Source organism: Vulpes lagopus, chromosome 8 (genome assembly GCF_018345385.1).
Source record: "Vulpes lagopus strain Blue_001 chromosome 8, ASM1834538v1, whole genome shotgun sequence".
Classification (NCBI taxonomy): domain Eukaryota; kingdom Metazoa; phylum Chordata; class Mammalia; order Carnivora; family Canidae; genus Vulpes; species Vulpes lagopus.
This window is the reverse complement of record NC_054831.1, coordinates 114,908,208-114,931,042: the sequence shown is the minus strand read 5'-3', so window position 1 is coordinate 114,931,042 and position 22,835 is coordinate 114,908,208. Positions and strand designations below refer to the sequence as shown.

Sequence of the window (22,835 nt, the reverse complement as noted above, 5' to 3'; positions counted from 1 at the left end):
TGAAAAGCCTGGGTACCAAACTGAGGAATTTAGATTTTTTTATAGGCTGCAGGGAGCCACTGAAGTTTTTTTGAGAAAGGGAGATACGTGACCTTTGTTTAAGATCTCTATGGAAGTGGAGGTGGAGAGGCCATAAGGGAGGCTGTGGTGGGTTCCAGATGAGGGACAGTGCCTACAGAGGGGCAGTGGCCATGTGGGGAAGCCGATGTTGTGCCCCACTCTGACCCCATGGGCCAGCCGGACAGTGACCTCACAATCACCCTCCAGGCCTCCCACCCTTGAAAGCCATCATCCCAGCTGTTGGCCTACATCTGCCTTTTACATTCACATCCTAAAGGTCACATCTGAGGCCCTCCGGGCCAGCTTCTGGAGACACAGGGGTCAGCCAAGCCAGAGCGTGCCACCTCCCCACCAAACACACAGCCAGGACTTCAAAATGACAGAGAAATCGGAGCACCTAAAGGACGTGACACCCACAGAGAGGAAGTCCGTGTGGAGGACCGCCGAGGAGAGGCGGATGTCCGACCTCACGCGGGTGCTGGAGTGGCTGGAGCGGAGACAGGGGAAGAAAAGACTCATTTTCCAGGTGTGTGCTGTCCAAGCAAAACTGTAGGGCAGATGGACTCCAGACTATTACAAGAGGGGAGAGATGGAACTTGACTCCCAGAAACCAGGAGGTGGGAGGAGCTTTAAGCATGGGAGTAAATGGGAAGAATAATCCTGGGGGAGAGGGGAGGTTGTCCATGGGGTTAGGCGGGCTGTGTTTGCCAGCTGTCGCTCAAGTAGTTAGGTTCCTACCCTCCCACAGAGCCTGAAGAAGCGGATGCTATCTTTCCAGGTGACTACATTTCTTTCCTTTATTATTTAAGATTTCATTTATTTATTCATGAGAGACACACAGAGAGAGGCAGAGACATAGACAGAGGGCAAGGCAGGCTCCCTGTGGGGAGCCCGATGTAGGACTCGATCCCAGGACCCCAGGATCACGCCCTGAGCTGAAGGCAGATGCTCAACCATGGAGCCACCCAGTGTCCCTGGTCTCTTATAAGGGCACAGAGCCCATTCATGAGGGCTCCCCGCTCAGAATCTAACCACCTTCCCAAGGCCCCACCTCCTAACACCATCACACTGGAAGTTAGAATTTCAACATATGAGTTGGGGTGGGGGGAGACAAACTATCAGTCTGTGTACTTCCCTTCCCTCTTTCTCGAGGAACTATGGCAGTTTTGCCTCAGTTTCCCCCAGAGATCCCCCAGGCCCATCATCTATGGAAACTCAAGCCATGTCCTTAGAAAATGGTCCCCTCTGTAGAGGATGCCACTGGACCTTGAATTCCCTAGCCCCCAGAGAAAAATGGGTGAAACATGGCATTCCTAATGACAATGTTTATTAAGCATCTACTGTGTGCCAGGCCCCGAGCTTAGCATTGCACATGAGTTAGCTTGCTGGCTGCTCCCCGCGGGGCTACAAGGTAGGCACCATTCTTACCCCTCAGCTCAAGTGAGGTAATAAGGAAGCTGAGTGGGGGGCAGAGCAGTCATTTGCTTGAGCTCACAGAATTAATAAAGGGACAAGCCGGGGCTCGAACTCAGATTTCTCCTGTTCTCAAGCTCATGGGCTTTGTCAGAGCAACTCCCCATAGCCACCCCCACCTTCTCTGCTCCAACCACTATCGTACCCCTGCCTTTCCGAAAAGCTCCCATCTGTTTATATGCTTACTTGAAATTTATGTTCAGAAAGATCTGGAGTGCCAGTTCCATCAAACATACAAAAACACATCTGATAAACATATTTTACATTAAGGTGCATTTAATGATTTATGGATGGGCTACCCCCTGCCCCCCATTTCGACTGCTGAGTCGCCTGGAACTCAGTATCAATCACGGAAATTTTATATTCACTTCTGTGATTAACATGCGTCTCTTCTCACGAAGATCATATTCTAATAATGTTTTCACAGCTTTCCCTCTTATGTGGCTTTTACTGGAAATAATTTTGGACTCAGGGAGGGAACAAATTTAAATTGAAAATACAATGAAATCTTCAGGCGTTATTATCCTTCCCAGAGGCACCTGGCTTTTGAAAGCAGCTCCTGTGGGGTAACTGGGTGATGGGCACTTGATGGGATGAGCACTGGGTGTTATACTATATGTTGGCAAATTTAATTTATTTTATTTTTTTTAATGAAAGAAGCTCCTGAGAAAGACGATGGTTCCATGGCAGCTCTCAGGCAGCACAGGTGGAGGGCACCCTTTAGTGGAGCTGGTTGGAGGGAGCCTGTCTGTGGTCTCCTCTCCCTTCTCCTGGTCTCCACATAGTGATTCATTAATTTCTCAAAATAACCGTAGGACGTAGATCCTACTATTCTTTCCATCTTCGGATGAGGAAACCAAGCCACAGTTCCTCTGCCACCAAGCAGCGGAGCAGGATCCTCACCAGGCCACCTGACCTGGAGACCAGTCCCAGCCGGCATGTTCACACAACCACAAGCAGCACACCCTAAGCGGAGACCATGTAGATTCAGCCTTCCTCAAGGGGCTTTGTCCCCCCCAGCCCTCGCAGATTGGCCTGGATGCCCCTCTGCGGCCCCTCCCCCCTGGACCCTGGAGCTCCCTAACTAATGCATCCTCCCTGCCTGCCTGGTGGGAGTAGAGGACCAGGCAGGTGCACAAGAAAGTCCATATATGGGCCACCTGGGAGGCTCAGCAGTTGAGCGTCTGCCTTTGGCTCAGGCCGTGATCCCAGGTCTGGGGATCGAGTTCCATATCGGGCTCCTTGTGAGGAACCCATTTCTCCCTCTGCCTGTGTCTCTGCCTCTTTCTGTGTCTCTCATGAATAAATAATAAAAAAATAAATAAATAAAATAAAATAAAATAAAATAAAATAAAATAAAATAAAGAAAGAAAGAAGGAAAGAAAGAAAGAAAGAAAGTCACATTTGCCCCGAGGAGCACCTAGGTAAAGAGAAAGGTAGGATGAATTGTGATGACGGGCTGGATGGGGAGAGGTCAGGCCAGAAGGGAGCTCTGGGGACAGAGGGAGTGTCCTGGTCGGACTCTGAGACAGGGCAGCCCTCCTGTGGCTTCAGACTACAGGCCATGGCAACAGCTATGCAGGCTATTTGGGAGCCAGAAGGAATTCCCACCAGCTTGGGGAGAGGGGGGCCCTTGTGTAGAGGGTAATAGGGAGCCAGTGATGGCTTCTGAGGTTGGGAGGCACAGCCAGACCTGAGGTTTAGAAGGTTGTTCTGGGAGGGCAGTGACATTACACCGGGGCATGTCTGGAGGCAGGGCAATGGTGAGGGGACCCGAAGTACCAGAGTGGGGGCCAAATCTGGTGGTGGGGAGGGGGCAGCCCGCTGGCCAGGGGGCCACCCCTCTGTGGGGGCCGAAAGTGGCCTCTGACCACTTGGCAGTCACAGGGCAATCCTCTTTTTTTCAAAAGCAGAAACCCAAGGGGATAGTGCTACCGAAAGTAAATGGAAAGGAAGAAAAGAAAACCCCAAACATCCAGAAACAGCAGAAAGGAAAACCCCAGGGGGCATTCATCAAGAAGGTAACACGCCCCCGCCCCCCACGTTCAGGAGGGGTACCTGCTCTGCTCCTGCACAGTGCCTGGCTGCGTTTCTTAAATTTAAGGCTCTGAAGTCTGCTCCTGCCCCACAGGAATACGCAAATGAATCACCACACCGCCCCCCACCCCCCCGCTTTGCATCTCCCCCCTCCCAAAACTGCCTGCCCCGTGGAGACTGGCACTCCTGTGCTAAGGGGCCTTCTTCCCAGGTGCAGCCCTCCTGCTCCTGCCCCCCTCTGAGATAGCACGCCGGAAAGCGAGACGTGGCTGAGCAGCCACCAACATGCCATCCCTGCCCCCCTGACCTGTCCCAGGGCCCAGAGAGGCCTCTCCTTGGGCCACTTTGCCTGCCTTTCAGCAAACCCTTGCAGTCACTCATTTCGGGGGTGGAGGGGCCCTGCCCAGTCCTATTCCTCATGCCTTGACTTCTCCCCCCGCTCCCCTCCAAGCCCTCCAGTCACGTCACCAAGAACGGGGACCCCATCATGTACCGAAAGCTCTACAGTATAGACCCGAAGGGACCCCGCCTCAGCATAATTCCTGGCAACTACACCAAGGACGGCCCCAGGAAATCCGGTAAGGGATGCACCTCGGTCCTGCAGTGCCAGGATCATCCCCCACGATCACCTGCCTCTCAGAGGGACGTGAGGCTCACTCTGCTCTTAGGGCAGCAGTGTCTGCAACAACCTGGCCACTGTGGATGGTCGTAGAGGCCACATGGCTCTGTAGGGATGACACCACCAGCCAGGTATGACCCAGGCAGCAGACGAGGGGATGTCTGGGCTCGGCCCACACCTGGGGCTCTCTGCTCAGGAGGCCAGCCTTCGTGGGCCTGCCCCAGTCCGTGAGCTCCAAATTATCTAATTAGGTACGTAACAACGTCAGAGTAGCACAAAGGGACCTCACCTGCTGACTCGAGACCTACCAGGTGTTGCTCACACCCAAGAAGAGGCAAGCTTAGGTCATGCTAGATCTCCGGTTCCCAGGGCTGCCCGGGTTCGAACCTTGGCCCCGCCACTCTGCAGCGAACTCAGAGTCGTGCAATCTGGGGTGAGTCAGCCGCTCCATCTCCGGGGCTCAGCGTTCACGTCTACAATACGGGATGGTAACACGACTCGCCTCGCAGTAGCGTATCCGTGAGATGAGGCATATAAAGCATGTAGCCTGATACAGACTAGGTGCTCAATAAACGGGGGCAAATAGCGATTTCTAAGAAAAGAAAAATTTGCTAAAATGCTCAGGTGGGCTGGACCCTGGTGCTGGAAAAACAATTGCTTTAATTGTGCCTGGCTTCTTGGGAGCGAGGTGTGTGGTTAAAGAACGGTGGAAGGGATCCCAGTTAGCCCAAAGGGGGAGCGGGCAAAAGCGTTTGAGCAGCCGCTGCCAGTTCGCCTGCGCACAACTGCTCCCACTGTGCCCGGCAAAACGTCCTTTTCTTTCCTTCTCATTTAATACACCGAAGCCAGTGAAACCAAACTGCGCTCACTTGCCCGTCAGATTTAAATATGATTGGCTCTAAATGCCGCGCAGGGTCCTGGACTGAATCCTGGAACGGCGCTTTAGTGGGAAAACTGGCGAAATCCAAAAAAGCTGTTATGCGCCAGTGTTAATTTCTGAGTTTTGATAAACGCGCCCTGCTTGCGTAAGATGTTAGCATTCGGGAAACCATTTCTGCAACCCGTCAGCAAATCTAAAATTACCCCAAAATAAAAAGTTTAGATATAGTTACAGATAGATTGACATTCGGCCTACGGGGGTGGGGGGGGGCCGACACCTTTCCCAAGTTTTCTGTGACTCAGGGCGCAAGTCTGGCTCCCAAGTCCTAGCTCGGCTGAGCCTCTGAGCACCTGCGGCCCTCGATTCCGGCGGTCGTTCCCTTTTCCCTGCCCCTTGCCACCGCAGACACAGACACAGAACACAGCCCCGTTTCCTTCATTTCCCCCCAAACCTCTCACGTGAAGCCTTTGAATGTAAACAGACTTTACTGAAGGCTTGGAGCAGCAGAGGGAAAGAATTTCGTGGCAGATTTATACAGAAAACAGAAGTTGAGGGATCCCTGGGTGGCTCAGCGGTTTAGCACCGCCTTCAGCCCAGGATGTGATCCTGGAGTCCAGGGATCGAGTCCCACGTCGGGCTCCTTGCATGGAGCCTGCTTCTCCCTCTGCCTGGGTCTCTGCCTCTCTCTGTGTGTCTGTCATGAATAAATAAATAAAATCTTAAAAAAAAAAAAAATTAAAAAAAAAAAACAGAAGTTGATCACAAAACCCCCTCAAGGGCTCTCCGAGTCCTTCCTCCCCTGCCACCAGGAGTTCCCTGGCTGCATTTGCCTGCAGGGGTGACCTCCGGGTGTTTCCCTCGCCCCAGCACAGGAACCTGAAGGAGCCGATCCAGGCACCCAAGGCGCAAGGTTTCGGGAGTCACTCCCCCTCTGGACTCTGCGCTTGTGGGAGCCTCAGGGTGAACACCTCCTTAAATTTTGCACCCCCCTGGGCGCTTGGCTGGTGTCCTGGGCCTGCCTCGCTCCACATCTTCCTCTCTCTTTCCTCTTCCCTTTCCTCCAGGCTCTGTTGTCCTCACGCCACGGTTCCCACCGGCTTGCTACCTGGAAGGACCACTTACTTTCCTTTGTTCCACTGTCTTAGACGCTCAATAGGTGTCTATCAAGAGATTTTCCTAAACAAAGGCAGTTCCTTCCCTAAGAGAAACTCACGTACCAGCTGATTAAATAATCCTTTTCATAACTGCACAAAAATGCCAGCAGGGCGGACTGACTTAGCAGTTCTTTGGTTTCTCTGCAGTACCCACCCCCCAAGTCCACCCGGTTCAAAGAGGGTCGGTATTGTCCGACCTAATGTAACGCAACAAATAGCCACTGGGGGGCAGCAGGTGCTCAGTGGCCGCAGGTGCTCAGAGGCACCCAGGAACCACCTGGGCATCCGAGTGGGGGACCCAGGAACTGGGTCAGGGCTGAGTCTGAGCACAGCGAGGGGAGCTTCCTGTGCAGGCCAGCAAGAGGCCTACAATGGGCGGGAGTCAAGTTCAACACAAGGCAGCGCCTAGGAAGGGTGTGGAGCTAGTTAAAGGGCAATGGCAGGAGTCCAAGTGGAGATACCCGTGGATCAAGGAAGGGTGTTCTAGACCAGACTCCTAGTTCTGGCCTCCCCCCACCCCGCCCCAGTCAGTACTGGAACCATCGGAGTCCTTGTCAAGAGCCGGATCCCCCGCCTGTCCAGGTTTCCCTCTCAGCAGAGTGAGCCCCTTGCACTCTCGATGCCAAGTTTCTGTGTGATCCGGTGAGCAAGAGTGTGAGGAATGACCAGCAGCCTCAACACTGAATGTGACCCCTCCATCTGTACAGACACAACAACTCCCACTCGCCCACAGTTTTAGTGTTGTGACGGCCACAAAATCAAAATCTGTGTGAAACTCTTGTGTCCCAAATGAGTGACATACAAGTGTCTCCAGCTCCAGAACCCCAAAGCTAATTGAAAACAGCAGTGACAGCCCCGATGTGGAACACAGTGCTCCTCGAAGCTGATCATTTCACCTTTGTCCCCCTCCTCATTTTCACAAACCTCCTGTTCACTTCTGTTAACAGCTGAAATGCCACCTTCCACCACATCCCACATCCCACCACTGACCCCCCGCCACCATATCCAGGAGGCAACAGCCTGCTGCCACACTGACACTGTGCTCCAGGGCCACTGCTCTCTCCCTGCCGCCTCTCCTCCCTTTAGTTCCCTGAAAACAGTCTTTTCTGTTTTCCCTTCCTTTTTCACCACCCTTCTGGGCCCTTCTGAGGGCCACCATGTTGATTTTGAATTCGTAAAAGGTCACTCCATCTTTGGGCCAGCAGAAGAGACTGGGAAAGCAATTGGAACATTTTTCCAAAGTAAATCTTGGCAAAGTCTGAGAAGCTGGACTAAAAAAGTGGAATTCACTTGGCTTTCTCTCCCCGGGTACCTATGCCCAAGGAGAGAAAGTCATTCTGTAGATGCCAGAGCAGGAGTGCATCCCTATTGCCAAGGTCTAGAGGGCAATAATACCCTCTGTCTCCATGAGCACAGTCAGCCTCTGGAGTCTCAAACACAGCCGACTATTCAGCCGCAGATTCAGGAATATGTCATTTTTGCCCAGACAGTACCCAGCTTGCGTGCCCAGTAAAAGGGACCATGTCCTATGTTCACATTTCCCTGGATCCACCACTAATCAGCTCTGGCGTCTAGGGCACATGACTTAATCTCTCTGATCCTCACTTTCTCATTTGTTAAATGGGCATGATATGGTTGTGAGACTGTAGTGCCACCCTCCCTGGAAAGCTCTTTGAGCACTGCCTGGCACACAAGTCACTCAATAAATATTAGTTCATATGTTTAATTATCATTACAATTTATAGTAGTGTTCTTCTTTTCTACATGAGACCTACCTGGACGCAGGCGATGCTCAGATATCTCAGAAAAAGCTATGGTTCTTTCTCCAAGGGATTTTCCATTTGTGTTGATGAGGATAGGCAGCTCATGATTCCTCTGGAACATAGCACCAGTTTCCACTATGTATAAACAGAATCTGTTAAGGCTCCCTGGCCAGGGACCTGCTGGCAGTCCAGAGCACCAAACTGGGTATACAGAGTCCCAATTCAGCCACTAATTCATATGAGACCTTGGGCAAATCACAGCCTCTTTCCAGGTGGCTACTCCTCCATTTATATAACTGTGGGAGGTCTAGACTCATTCCCCCTAGACAGATCTCAGTAAAATTCTTGAACTTTATTGATGAAATCTTGTAGCCTTACAGGAAGAATGACTTACTTACAAAGGGAAAAAAAATGCTCGAGGTGAGAGCAGAGATACTAAACTAGAAATAATTGGTTTAAAAATCAGAATCTAGATACACTTAAAATCAGATTTAGTATAGAAAGTTTGAAAACAAAAGGATAAGCCAAGACTTAACAAGAAGTGCAAACACATGAGGTGGAATTAAGGACAAAGGAAACACATAGAGTAAAAGAAGGATATTTTTAAATGTTAAGGAGAATAAGTAATAATCATAAGCCTACACATACCAAAAAATACAGTAATTAAGTAGATAACTATTGAGACTGCAAAAAGAACCTAATAAAACTACAGTTATAGTGGGAGATTTTAATATACCTCTTTTAGAATCAAATAGACATAACTTTATATTTGAATACAGAAGGCATTTTTGTGTGGCCAAAGAATATCTACAAAGTTCATCCGCATATTTACCACTAAGAAAATATTAACATTGAGAAAGTAAAGATTTTAAGGCAACCTACACTATCTTAAAGCAATAACTAGAAATACAGTTTAAATTAAACGATATTCCCAACTTAAGTCAGAAATTAAGGAAAAACTCCTAAAATACCCCGTACCAGAGAAAACAAAGCTCATAAATATGCTCCTGTTTCTTACCAAAACCTATGAGAACAAAGACAAAATCTATTCCCAGAGGAAAATTTATGGTAACAACTAAAATTAATAATTCTTGTCTTTATAATACAAAAAAAGAAAAAATGAATACTTTTAGCAATTTTGTATTTACAATAAGATAGGAGAAATAATATGAGAGTTTTCATACATTAAATGCCAGCTGAGATTAATGAAACCCAAGATAAAAAGTAGTCAAAAGGATAAATCCAAAGCTAGCTTTTTGAAAAGCAAGTGATAAATAGTATAAATACCTCATGACAACTGTTCAAAAGAAGAGTAAAGGGGTGCCTAGGTGGCTCTTGGTTTCAGCTGAGCTCATGATCTCAGGGTTGTGAGATCCAGCCCTGCAACAGGCTCTGAGCTCAGCAGGGAGTCTGCTTGAGATTCCCTCCCTCTGCCCCTCCTCCTGCTCATGCTAAATCAATCAATCAATCCAAGATTTGATATGAGAAAGAATACATAAGCAAAGATGAGAAATATGTTAACTGAGCTATAATAGAACACTAGATGCACCTCTCTATGATATATTTGAAAACCTAGAATAGATAACTTCCTCTCCCACAATAAATTATTAAATTTGATAGAATAGGGCGGCCCCTGTGGCGCAGCAGTTTAGCGCCGCCTGCAGCCCAGGGCGTGATCCTGGAGACCCTGGATCGAGTCCCAAGTCAGGCTCTCTGCATGGAGCCTGCTCCTCCCTCTGCCTGTGTCTCTGCCTCTTTCTCTCTCTCTCTCTCTCTTTCTGTGTCTCTATGAATGAATAAATAAAATCTTAAAGGGAAAAAAAAGATTTTTTTAAAAAAAATAATAAAAAAAATAAAATTGATAGAATAAAGAAATTTGAAGACAGTAATTTTTGAAGTAAAAACTGAAAGGTGATTGTCGCTTTATCACTGAATAAGTCACCAAAACAAAAGGCTTCACACCTGGTTCTGTTTGCCTTTTCAGGAACAAACAACCCTAATGTTGCTTCAGCTACTCCAGACCATGTAAACTACAGACACTTCTGCATTAATCCAACAAGTCATCAGAACCACAATATTAAAATATTTGCAAAGAAATAATATAGATGCAAAAAATATATTAAAAATTTTAGCAAATATACCAAATACATGTATGAAAATACACCCGTGTATGAAATCAATAACATGCCATGACCAAATGGGATTTCTTTTTTTTTTTAAGAGAATGAAATTTATTTATTTATTTATTTATTTTCAAGATTTTATTTAAATTTGTTAGCTCACATATAGTGCAGTATTAGTTTCAGGTGTAGAATTTAGTGACAAATGGGATTTCTTATAGCAGGTTAGGAATGGTTAGGCTTTCAATATCAGAATATCTAAGAACATAATTTATTCCATTAACAAAGTAAAGGAAAAACCATAAGAGCATGTCAGTAAATGACAGAAAAGCAAAAAGTAGAATCAAGCAATTATTGCTTATAAAAACTAAGAATTAAGCTGCTAAATATTATAGAACATACCAAAGGTAGTGTCAAGTATCATTCTGAATGATGAAATACTAATTATTTTAATTAAAATCAGGAACAAAATGAGGCATGACTGCTATCATCATTATTGACACTGTTAGAAAGTCTGTCAAATGCAATATGTCAAGAAGAGCATATCATTTTCCTAAATGTTAGAAGGAAGATATTTTCATTTTTTTCCCTTGATATGATTACACAGCCATAAAATTCAAGAAATTCTAGTAAAGAAATAATAAAATATGGTTTTGTTGTTAGTGTACTAGAAAAAATACATTGAAAGACGATAGCCTTTTCTCTGTACTAATACCATTTCTAGAAATGGAAATGGGAAGGAAATATCACATTCTTATCAGTAAAAATCTATAAAATACTTAGTAGTAAATTTAGAAAGAAGAAAAAAAAATAAGTTCTTTACCCACTAGCCCTACAGTGTTTAATTCAGTACAAGTCCCGTATTTGGGTAACATCAGACACCATCACAGTTCATATATTTGTGTCTGTGTGCAGCTGTCCTGCTGCTCCTCACACCTGTACATGCTGTTCCCCCTGCCTGCACCTGCTGCTCCTCACACCTGTACATGCTGTTCCCCCTGCCTGCACCTGCTGCTCCTCACACCTGTACATGCTGTTCCCCCTGCCTGCACCTGCTGCTCCTCACACCTGTACATGCTGTTCCCCCTGCCTGCACCTGCTGCTCCTCACACCTGTACATGCTGTTCCCCCTGCCTGCACCTGCTGCTCCTCACACCTGTACATGCTGTTTCCCCCTGCCTGCACCTGCTGCTCCTCACACCTGTACATGCTGTTTCCCCCTGCCTGCATATGCTGTTCCTCACACTTGTACATGCTGTTCCCCCTGCCTGCACCTGCTATTTCTCACAGGTGCTATTTATCATCTGTACATGCTGTTCCTCTTGCCTGTACCTGCTGTTCTCCCTGCCTGCATATGCAGTTCCTCACACCTGTACATGTTATTCCTCCTGCCTACACCTGCTGTTCCTCACACCTGTACATGCTGTTCCCCCTGCCTGCACCTGCTGTTCCCCCTGCCTAGACCTGCTGTTCCTCACACTTATACATGCTGTTCCCCCTGCCTACACCTGCTGTTCCTCACACCTGCACCTGCTGTTCCTCACACCTGTACATGCTGTTCCCCCTGCCTGCACCTGCTGTTCCTCACACCTGTACATGCTGTTCCCCCTGCCTGCACCTGCTGTTCCCCCTGCCTAGACCTGCTGTTCCTCACACCTGTACATGCTGTTCCCCCTGCCTACACCTGCTGTTCCTCACACCTGCGCCTGCTGTTCCTCACACCTGTACATGTTGTTCCTCCTGCCTACACCTGCTGTTCCTCACACCTGTACATGCTATTCCTCCTGCCTGCACCTACTGTTCTCCTCTTTCATCCAATAAACTGTTTTTCCTTTAAAAACCCCATCTTGGGGCACGAGGGTGGCTCAGCGGTTGAGCATCTGCCTTTGGCTCAGGTGGTGATCCCGGGGTCCTGGGATCTAGTCCCACACTGGGCTCCCTGCATGGAGCCTGCTTCTCCCTCTGCCTGTGTCTCTGCCTCTCTCTCTCTCTCTGCGTGTCTCTCATGAATAAATAAATAAAATCTTTAAAAAAAATAAAACATAAACAATGCATGTCGAGCAACCACCCAAACAACCACCAGATCCAAGTCCATCTCGGGTCTCCTTGGGGGAGGAGGGGCAGGCGGCCGGGAGCTGGGGCCACGCGGGAGGGAGGAAAAGGCTGCGGGAGCTGAACCCTGTGGACAGGGGTCCCGGGACAGGGCTTTGTCCCCCCGCCCCGCCCCCCAGGCCAGCTCTATCTCCCGTTTCAGACATCAACATCAAGGACGCCATCGCCCTGGAGTCCACGCAGCGGCCCCTGTCCTACCGCCACCAAAGCATCGCCGACTCCCTGCTGCAGGAGCAGCCTGCCTTCAGCACTCGGAAGTCCACCCTCCTGAAAGACTGGGTAATGAGCAGGACGTCCGACGTGTCCTACGAGCGCAAGCTGAGGACCCTCATGGAGAAGGGCGTGGAGCCCAAGGCCGAGGCGGTGAGGATGCTGAAGCCTGAGGAGGTGCTGAGCTGCCGGTGAGCAGGTCCCCACTGCTCCAGACGCCTGGGCTGAGCCTGGGCTGAGCCTGGGCTAAGCCTGGGCTGGGGCGCCCCCCCCCCGGGGTGGCGACCCCGCTCTTTGTGTCCCGAGGGGCCCTTCCAGGGCTGAAGCAGTGAGCTCCCCTGCAGCCTCGCCTGCTAGTTGGTGGATGAGCTCTGGGATGGGCATGACATTCGGGTGCTGCCATTCTGATGCCACACTGTTGGACCCATGCGCCACCCTTCCAGTATTTCCACATGTCTCACAATAGACATCATTATCAAAAAGAAAAAATGAGTTGTCTGTGGCCTAGTGTTAAGAGAAAAATCCCCCTATGATTTGCTGGTTGAGCTGCTGGTGGCCTTGGGTTGCTGGTGTTGTCGAGTTGTTGGTGATTGTAGCCACCATCCCCCAGATTGTGGCCACCATCCACCCACACATGGCTACCTGCTACGTGTGGGGTCTTAGACTCCCCAGGGTACTATGGGTGAAACCCTTTGGTATTTACCGCTCTTACCAGAGGTCTTCCTCCTCACTTGTCCTTTGTCTTATTTATCAGGACCCCCGCAAGCCCAATGCTAGCAAGGCTCAGAAACTTCAGTAGAAGAAACAGACAGCACAATGATGTGCATGTCCTTGTAGACTGAACAGCAGTGAGCTCATCTGTAGGTTTCAGATGGCCTCAGATGCCAGGCATCCAGTGACCCCATTACAAAGTCCTACTCTGTTCGCTGACTGGCTGAGAGATGGCTGTGGCAACCTCCCCAGCCGGAGGGGGCTTAAAAAAAAAAAGATTTTATTTATTTATTTATGAGAGACACAGCGAGAGAGAGGCAGAGACATAGGCAGAGGGAGAAGCAGGCTCCATGCAGGGAGCCCGACATGGGACTTGATCCCAAGTCTCCAGGACCATGCCCTGGACCGAAGATGGCACTAAACCACTGAGCCACCCAGGCTGCCCTGAAGGGAGCCTTTTGCTTGACCTTTCCATGGATGGATGACTTTGGTTATGGCTTTCACTTTGACGGGGTGATTCTCATTGACTCCGGCCAATGGACAGCCTACCTGGGCTTCAGGGTGGGCAGAAAAGAGATTTGGGCAGGGCCCCTGCCCGCCAAGGAGAGAGGGAGAATATTGGGAACGATGGCCTCTGATGAGCCATTAGAAAAACATTCAAGACAAAGACAAAATCGTCCAGAATGGGATCCTAGCGAGTGCTCACGTGTACATTTGTGTGAGACCCTGTAGGGTGGGTTAGCTGGGAAGGGAGAAGGGGACAGACCCTGCCTGGCACTGTCAGGGAAAGGTAGTCCAGACATGGGGCTGTGGAGAGGGGTGTAGGATGTCTGTAAGAACAGGTAAGCTCTGGGCAGATCTTGAAGGACAAGGAGACCATTCCCATTGGGTAGAAAACCCGGGTTATATCAATATGCAGCTCCTCCTCCATCGTCTGTAGCAATGTGACTAAGCAGCAGGTGGCCTGAGTAGGAGACCCGTCTCCTTATTCTAAAGCTGAGAACGAGGTCAAAGCCCCTTGTAGAACTAGGAGCCCTGAGGATATGATGGTAGAGCATCTCTCTGGACAACACAGCATTGACGGCATCAGTTCTCTCCAGTACAAGTCAGGATTGTGGGGCTTTAGCTAAGATTTTAAATCAACGGCCTAAGTTTTTGTTTGAATATTATTAAAAGAAAATACTCACCTTTCCTACAATTTTACTCAGCTTTTATTGCCACCGTTCTGTATTTTGCCCAGGCCTTGGCATCACTGAGATTAGACACACCTGGCAGTGATGGAAGCCCTGACCACTGCATCTCTCCCCATGTGGCATAATGCATCGCCATCACCATAGTGCACCTGCTTCTTCCAATGCCATGTTAATGTTGGCAGAAGAGTCCTTGAGATGGATATTCCACTATTTGCTTAACCACTCCTCTGTGGATGGAATTTCCTCTTTTCCTATTGTTGATAACCCCGAAACGAACACTTTCATTTATATAGCTTTTCATTCCGTTGGCTTCTTTTCTTGGGATTAGTTGAAGGCCTGAGTGGAGTTCCTGAGTCAAAGATACTGAACTTTTTGGGGGGACTTGTGGGAATGGGGACGGTGCCTGGAACAGATGTTGCTGAATTAATTTCCAAAAGAGTTATACCGGTAAAAACTCCTACCAACTCTGTGGGGTGTCCCACTCTTTGATAAGACCTCTGTCAGTTCCAGAAACATCTAGAGTCAGTTCTCTTTAGAGACCCCACACTGCTTAAATCTAAGCTCTTTTCAATAAAGGTTGAAGCTACGAGGACTCCACACTCAACTAACTAACCCATTTGGCCTTGTCTTGCACAGATACCTGAGGTTGTCCAAGAACAACATTCGAACCTTGCTCAAGCTGTGCAAGGATGCAGGCCTGAATGTGGACATCCATCCCCACATGGTCGAAGGAGAGATAGATGCCAAAAAGGTGTTCGCCCCAAACCCCAGCATAGCCCTCTAAGCAGCTCGTCTCCCCGGCCACCTCAGGGGAGACCCTCGCCCCCCACACAACATCTTCTGGTATGGCACGCCAAGTCCTTCAAACCTGGTGCATCCCTTTTAGATGGTAGTGATTAGCAAACAAGGCTAAACTGCATGGATCATTGTGTTCATGTAGCATTTGTCCTTGACTCGGATCAGAACCAATTTAGAAGGAACTATGGACCTCCCCCCGCCCCCACCAAAAGCAGATTCTGTAGAAAGGCCTTCTTAGAAAAGTAGTCTTTTTTATTTTATTTTATTTTATTTTATTTTATTTTATTTCATTTTATTTTATTTTATTATTTTTTTTATTTTATTTTATTTTATTTTATTTTATTTTATTTTATTTTATTTTATTTTATTTTATTTTATTTTATTTTATTTATTTATTTTATTTTATTTTTATTTTACACACACACCGAAGGTCTCACACACCACTGCCACCCCTGCCCATGCAGGACTTGGTTCTGTGGGGAAGCGAATGCCACATTTTCAAGGGACTGCTTGGTGCTCCCAGGCCCTCCAGGAGGGTGTGCTGCAGGAGCCTCACCTTTCAGACCCCAAGTGCCCCTGCAGAGTTGGGTTGCAGGCTTCCTCTGGGGTTCAGCAGGGACTGGAAAAGGGAGGGGAAATGAATGAACAGGAGACATCTTGTCCCACCCCAGCAACTAGGGCCACCTGGGTGCTCTCCTAGGGTCCAGAGGGCTTTCCTGTGTGGACTCGACAGGCACAAGCCTCCAACTCAGCTTCTTGGCATTCTAACCAAATAAGCCTACAGTGAGCCCCAAGATTTATAGATAACACTGAGAAAGGAACACTTATCAGCAACCCCAAGCCAGGGTCACTTGGCAGACAGGACCACCTGCAGCACGCTATACACTAGTGTTTTATTAACTCTGAAATGACCTCGTGATTACATTTCCTAACAGAGTTATCACCAGATACAGAAACAGACACATATACTAGGAACAGATTCACACAGGTACAACCCCCTGGTTTATGGCAAAGGTGACACTGTGGCCCAGTGGGGAAAAGACAATTTTTTCAATAAATCAGGCTGGTCAATTAAATGTCCATATGGAAAAAAATATCGACCCTCCACCTCCCAGCATATGCAAAAATCAGTTCCAGATGGATGCAGATTGTGAAGGCTTCTAGAAGAAACATGGAAGACAATCTCTGTGACCTTGGGGTAGGCCAAAAAATTTTATTTTATTTTATTTTTTTTTTTTAGGCCAAAAAATTTTAAACAACACAAAAAGCCCCAGTAATAAAAGAAAATATTAATAAATTATATCATAGTAAAAATAGAACTTCTGCTCCTCTAGACACATCAGTAAGAGAATGAAAAGACGAGTAACCCAAGTGGAAGAAGATAGATCTGACAAAGGGCTCATACCCAGATGACCTATTTTCAACTCCTATAAATCAATATGAAAAACGCAGGTAACCCAATCAAAAAATGGGCAAAAGTCTTGCATAGGCACTTCACAAAAAGTGTTAGCTAAGTGACCAATAAACAGAAGAAATTTCATGAGTTATCAGGAATGCAAATGAAAAATATAAGGCAGTACAACTAACACCCATCAGAATGGCTAAAAAGAGTGACAGTGTCAATTATAGATGAAAATGTAGAGCAAAGAAAACACTCAACATGTGATTGAGATGGTAGATTGGCACAACCAATTTTGGAAAACTGGTCATATATACAAAAGTTGCATATACGCCTAAGCTGTGGCCCAGCATTTCCATTCCTTGATACATACTTCACAGGATCTTACAAATAAGTGCACCTAAAGACTGTCCCGGAATGTTCATCGTGGCTTTATTCAATATAGGCAAATACTGGAATCAACCCAAACATCCTTTGGCAGTAGAAAGGATAACTCGCAGTATATCTGTGCAATGGAATACTGCATAAAAATGAGAATGAACAAATATGGGTGAGCAAACCACACAATATCGCACAAAAGTAGCAAGATACCAGAGAGAGTGGCTGGATCTAGTTCTGTGTATACAACAGTCCCTCAGGCAAGATGAATCTACTGAGTCAGAAGCCAGGCTAGCGGCAGCCCCTAGGGGAGGGTGTGTCTTGGCTGGAGGGGCATCTACCATGCTGACCACAGGCGTTCACTTGTGAAGTTCATTCACTGTAAGCTTGGCTTTATGCCTTTTAGGCAGGTACATACTTTAACTAAAAGTGCATTTTTAGGACAGCCCCAGTGGCTCAGCAGTTTAGTGCCCCCTTCAGTCCAGGGTGTGATCCTAGAGACCTGGGATGAGTCCCACGTGGGGCTCCCTGCTCCTCCCTCTGCCTCTCTCTCTCTCTCTCTCTCTCTCTATGTCTGTGTGTGTCTCTCATGAGTGAATAAGTAAAATCTTTTTTTAAAAAGTGCATTTTTAAAAGTATCCTAACAGAGTTCTGGTTTTGTTTGCTAAAAACAGTAACAGCCTCAAAAGTAAAGCAGTTCAGGTTACCTCCACCTTCAAGGTCAAGGTGGCCAGAGGGGTAGAAACTTCTAGTTAAAAGAAAAATAAGTTTTGGAGCGGGGATGGTGGTGTAGTCTACATCATGGCGACTTTGGTTAAGAATGGGGAGCTGAGTATCTAGGGGTTGTGGTGTATTTGGATCTGAAAATTCTCATCACGAGAAAAAAAATGCATCCTACACACCAGAAACCAACATGTTATTTGTTCATTATATCTCAATAAAAAATAAAATCGGAAAAATCATTAAAAACAAAAAACAAAAACCAAACAGGAACCTCAAAAGTGAAGGTGGTTCAGAGTAGCTCCCCTCCCCCTCCCCTTCCGCAGCTGCAGTTCCCACTCTGCGCCACCAGGTGGGGCTCGATCACAGCAGAAGACCTGCGCCCACACCTGCCGGGCTCCTGCTAGTGGAGCCTGCAAGCCCAGGTGAGGGGCGGCGGAGCCCCAGGTGACTCCAGCCTGAGCCCAGAGCCGGTGGGCAAAGCCCAGCCAGGCAGGCACCAGCTGAGGCCCCCTGGGCACATCACTTCTCTGAAGCTTCAATCCCTCCCCGCAAACGGGGACAAGAAATGCAATTTAAAACAACAATAAGGTATCACTCTACACCTAATTAGACTGGGAAAATATTAGTAAGCTGGGGAATGCCAGCCTTGGCCCAGATACGGAAATAAAGGCGCTTCTGGCCTCTCTAGTAGGTAGTCCAGGCCACTGTGGCCTTTCTTGGTGAAGTCACACAGATTTCTTCACTGTCACATACACATCACAGCCACTAGCAATTCCACTCCTTGGTCTATATTCCAAAGAAGGTCCATCCCAGGGGAGATATTTGAGGGGGCTTCCCCCACTGTTGACAGGTGGTGGGTGCTGGGGGCCATCCGTGCGTGGGAAGGTGGACGGCAAAATGCGAGTGGGATGGGATGTGACACAGCAGCCCTTGTACAAATTAAAAGTACATACATGTGAACAATACAGTGCTGATAAGAAGAGGTGTAAATGCATCAGGACAGCTGAAGTAGGGGAGGGAGGAAAACTGTGGACAAGAATACCAAGTTTCTAGAGTGATTATAAAAAGAAGAATCTAAGGGAAGCCTCTATAGAATCTCTAGTATTTCATGGGTGCCCAATAAGTTATTTTCTACTTGTGCTTTTACACATTCGTATTTCTCGAATGTCTGTTGTGTGTTAAGCATTGTACTAGGCTCTGTAAGACAACAAGAAGCAAAACAGACCAGAAAGAAAAGTTCCTGCCACCCGGAGCTTTGAGCCTTATTCTACAAACCTGGGTATTAAAGAAATGGCACATTTTCCAAACCAAACTACTACCCATATGATTTTGTGCCCCTGTCATGCTGGACGGGTGGGAAACTCGGTTGCAGTCAGCAGTGCGGTTCCCTTGGTCACAGGTCCTGGGATATAATATGGGGTGGTACCCCAGGGTGTGTACAATTCCCTGTCCCTGGCATCAGGTCACTGCTGGATCACTATGCGTCACGGCCCACAAAAGCCCAAAAGTTTCCTGCAGATGGGAAGCTCCATTTGGTTCTGCACCAAGCTGGCTCCAGGACTTGCATGGAGGCCCACGGCTATGATCCTGCCTCCTGAGGAAGGGCCACACAACCGAGGACCTGACACATCCAGGACACTGACAACAATGAAGACACATCTCTGTCACAGCCCTGTCAGCTCCTTTTTCCCCTGGCCTATGCTTCTTTTCCCCCCAGTTCCCACCTCAAAGCACTCAGGCCACCAGGCCAGGGCAAGCAGGCAGTCTGCAGACACCTTCTGCCCCTGGCCTGGCAACAGAAGTGTCCTGTAGATGGTGAGTCAGAGCTGCTCACCCCTGGGAAGGTCGGGGAGGGAGAGCGAAATCCAGAGAACCAAGCATAAAGAATTTTCAGGCTTTTCCATTCCTCTCCCATTGTGCAAACAAAAATACAAATTTAAACCACGATAAATAGCCCTGACATCATATTTCTAGGCTCTTATGTATTCAACACGGTGGTTGAGTGCATACTGAATGATGTGTGTTCTAGGCACTCAGGGGGCCTTCAGTGATTGGTGTGACAGTTGATGGTGCTGTGAAGACCGTGAGAGGGAGGTGGCATCCCTATCCAGTTTATTTGGTTGCCAAAAATAGTCAACTCTGGAAAAAAAAAAAAAAAGAGAGAGAGAGAGAGAATGCATGTGTTTGTGTAGATGGGCGTACATGTGTACACACGTTGTGCACATTTGTGTGTATGTATACATGCGTGTATACAATGCATGTGTGTGTGCATGTAATGATACGTGCGTGCGTGTTTGTATGAGCATAGTTTGCATGTACATAGGTGTGTGTGTGTGTGGTATCACGTAGTTTTTAGAGTTGCCTTACCTCCCAGTGCTGGACCAGTATTTCAGCTGCAGACACAAATCCAGGGAGAGAGCCGACTGCCTCTCCAGACTCAGGCCCCCCATTCCTCGGCCCAGCGAGGGCAGAGCACCAGGAGAGACCGGTCCACCAAAGCCACACAAGGGGAAGCAGGCCAGTTCCCCAAAGGAAACGGAGGATGCTCACTGGTTATCTCCTGCCAGGGAAGAATTTCCCCCACTAACCACAAACACCATCTCACACTGTGTCTGTCGGTTGGGAGTGGAAGAGCAGCTTGCAGGATGTTGTGGCTTGGGAGCACTCATGAGGTCACGCTGTCTGTCTGTCGTCTGAAGGCTCGCGCCAGCTTATCACAAGGATGGCTTGTTGGAGCTGAGTGTGTCGGGGAGGCCTCAGGACCTACACACGGGTCTGTCCTGATGACACGGCTGCGTCCTCTGAGTGAGCAATCCAAAATACACAAAGGCAGATGCTCCAGGATCCTCTACACTCTCATCTTGGAAGTCACGGGCACCATCACTCATGCAATGTCCTGTGGTCACACAGTTCAGCCCCATTCAGTGTGACGGGGAACAGAGCAGGAATTGAGTGTCACCAGGGGCCATTGTGGGGACTAGCCACCACAGGTGCCGTTATTGGAAAAAGGGGACATGGAGGAAGGCAAGCAGAAATGACACGTTCGACACACGGATGATGCCCTTGGAGCTTGCGGTCTAGAGGAGGACAGAAGGTAAGAATGTCCCAGTTAATTAGCAATTACTCGGCTGAAATATGCACAATAATGGAAGGATGGTAGGAACCCAAAGAGGTAGCAAGTGACCTTGGCTGAAAGGGTCAAGGGAGGCCTCTCAGAGGAGGTGACATCTGAGTTGGACCTTGAGGGTAAGTAGAAGTTCACCAGGCAGAAATGGAAGGAAGGGCACCCCAGGAAGTGGGATGCGGTGGAGACCCGGGCAGAGAAAGCCTTTGAAGCACCCCCAGCACTGCCTGCCATTGTGGGGCCTGCTCCCAGGCCTTCCTGGCTTCCTGCCCCCAGGACTCCAGAGTCCGGCTTCTAAGGGAGAATGAGCTTGGTGTCTGCAGGAAGGACCCACTTGCCCCAGCTGTCTGCCTGTCTGGGAAGATGTGACATGAGGCTATCCCTTCCTGGGAGAAAGGCTGGACTCCTGCGGGGCCCTGTCCTGTACCCCCACTGAGGGCCAGGGCACAGGATGAAGGGGTGGGGGTGGGGGGCATCTCTACGGCTTCCTAGTGTCACTATGTGCATGGGCCCAGGCCAGCCTCACTATGCTCTATTCCTTTCTGGGTTTGGGGACAGCCAGTCAGAGCCCGACTGGTCCATTTGGCCATCCCTGAGGCCTCCAGCCCCCCACCTCCACCCCTGCCCCCCAAACACACATACAAATTCCCACTGGTTCCAGGCCAGCAGCCCCAAGCTTCAGCAGGGCCAGGGGAACCGCTTTGCCTAAGGCATCCGCCTCCCCCAGGATGCATTAGGCAGGCTTCGCTGGCCAGAGCAGGGCAAGTCTGCAGAGAAACAGGCTGGGGGCGGGGGGGGGGGGCTCAAATCCCCAGAGGAGTGGGGGCTGTCTGGCCCCAGCTGTAGAAACAGCAAATGGGCATGGGTGCACACAGCGCCTTTCTCCCTCCTCTCCCATGGTGGGAGGGAATGAAGGAGAAGGGAATGAAGGTGCAGGCAGCAATGTCACTCTGCATCCTGAGTAGCTGAGGGCCAGAGTCAAGTCCACACCTCCTGCCGCAGAGCCCAGTGCCTGGGACCCGAGGCTGCTGCCCCCGAGCTCTGGGAGCTGCCACCCAGGACCCAGGACCTTTGTCCAAGGAGGGCACCCCCCACCCCAGTTCCAAAATAAACCAACTCTCAAGTTCAAAATATAATTCCCTGAGGCCACCAAGCTCAGAGGGACAGGCTTTGTCCTGGATCTTTGGAACCCCTGAGGTGGGAGGGTTAGAGTCCCCACATAAACAGCTCCAGGCCCTGGTGTGGAGAAGGGGACAGACTTGGCTCAGCACCTGGTTAGGAAAGTGCAGAGCCTGGACTCAACCCAGGTATGTTGACAAGCAGACCTGGGTTCTCGCTTCACCTCATGGACTAAGCCATTCAGTCCACTTGCAGGTCCACTTGCAGGTCCCCACTGGGGATCAGTGGGACTAGACCAGTCAGGTTTTAGACTGGAACTCAGAGCACATGGTGGCAGTTCCTCTCAAGTCCTGCTTCCCAGCCTAAGGAGGGAAGATCCCCAGGAGCATACAGGGAGCCTACAGCCTCTGCATCTCAGGCCACTGCTTGGCTACTTCTCACAGTTTAGAAGAAGCCAATGCTTCTCACCCACGTGCCTACTCTGTCCACCCTGGGGCCATGTGCTGACACCTACAAGGCAGATGCCTAGGAAGTTGATGGACCTTTGGAGAGAGAATATTAGCCTGACAGTGAGTAAGTCCAGTGCACATGGAATCGATGTGTGAGAACTCGCAACAGGAGCTCAGCGAGGATGGGCCAGTCTCAGAAGGCACCTGGGAGGCAGGTCTATCAGGACGAGTAGACCTTAGATGAAGAAGAAAGACAACGGGGAGAAGGGACTTGCATGGAGAGGGGGAGAGTAGAGAGGGATGAGGAAGGAGATGGCTGTGTAGGGAGTAGAGATCTTAAGTAGATTTGGCGAATGCGAAGGAAAGGTAAAGTGCAGCCAACTCATGGTGAACCTTGGTTGTCAGCCTGTGAGTTTGGAGTCATGCTCTGAGCCTAAGGACCATGGGAAGCCACCATGACTCTTCCAGACAAAGAGCCCAGAGCCCGTTGTCTGGGGCTTTAGGAACGATGGG

General features: G+C 49.0%; 1 protein-coding gene across 1 annotated transcript; it reads left to right on the top strand.

Moving 5' to 3' along the window:
* The first annotated feature begins 436 nt into the window (after positions 1 to 436).
* C8H16orf78 (chromosome 8 C16orf78 homolog) lies at positions 437 to 15,116 on the top strand. Its single transcript, XM_041767509.1, has 5 exons — positions 437 to 586; positions 3,447 to 3,554; positions 4,022 to 4,148; positions 12,361 to 12,619; positions 14,969 to 15,116. Exons 1-5 carry the CDS (start codon positions 437 to 439, stop codon positions 15,114 to 15,116), a joined length of 792 nt encoding a protein of 263 aa, XP_041623443.1.
* Positions 15,117 to 22,835: the final 7,719 nt, after the last annotated feature.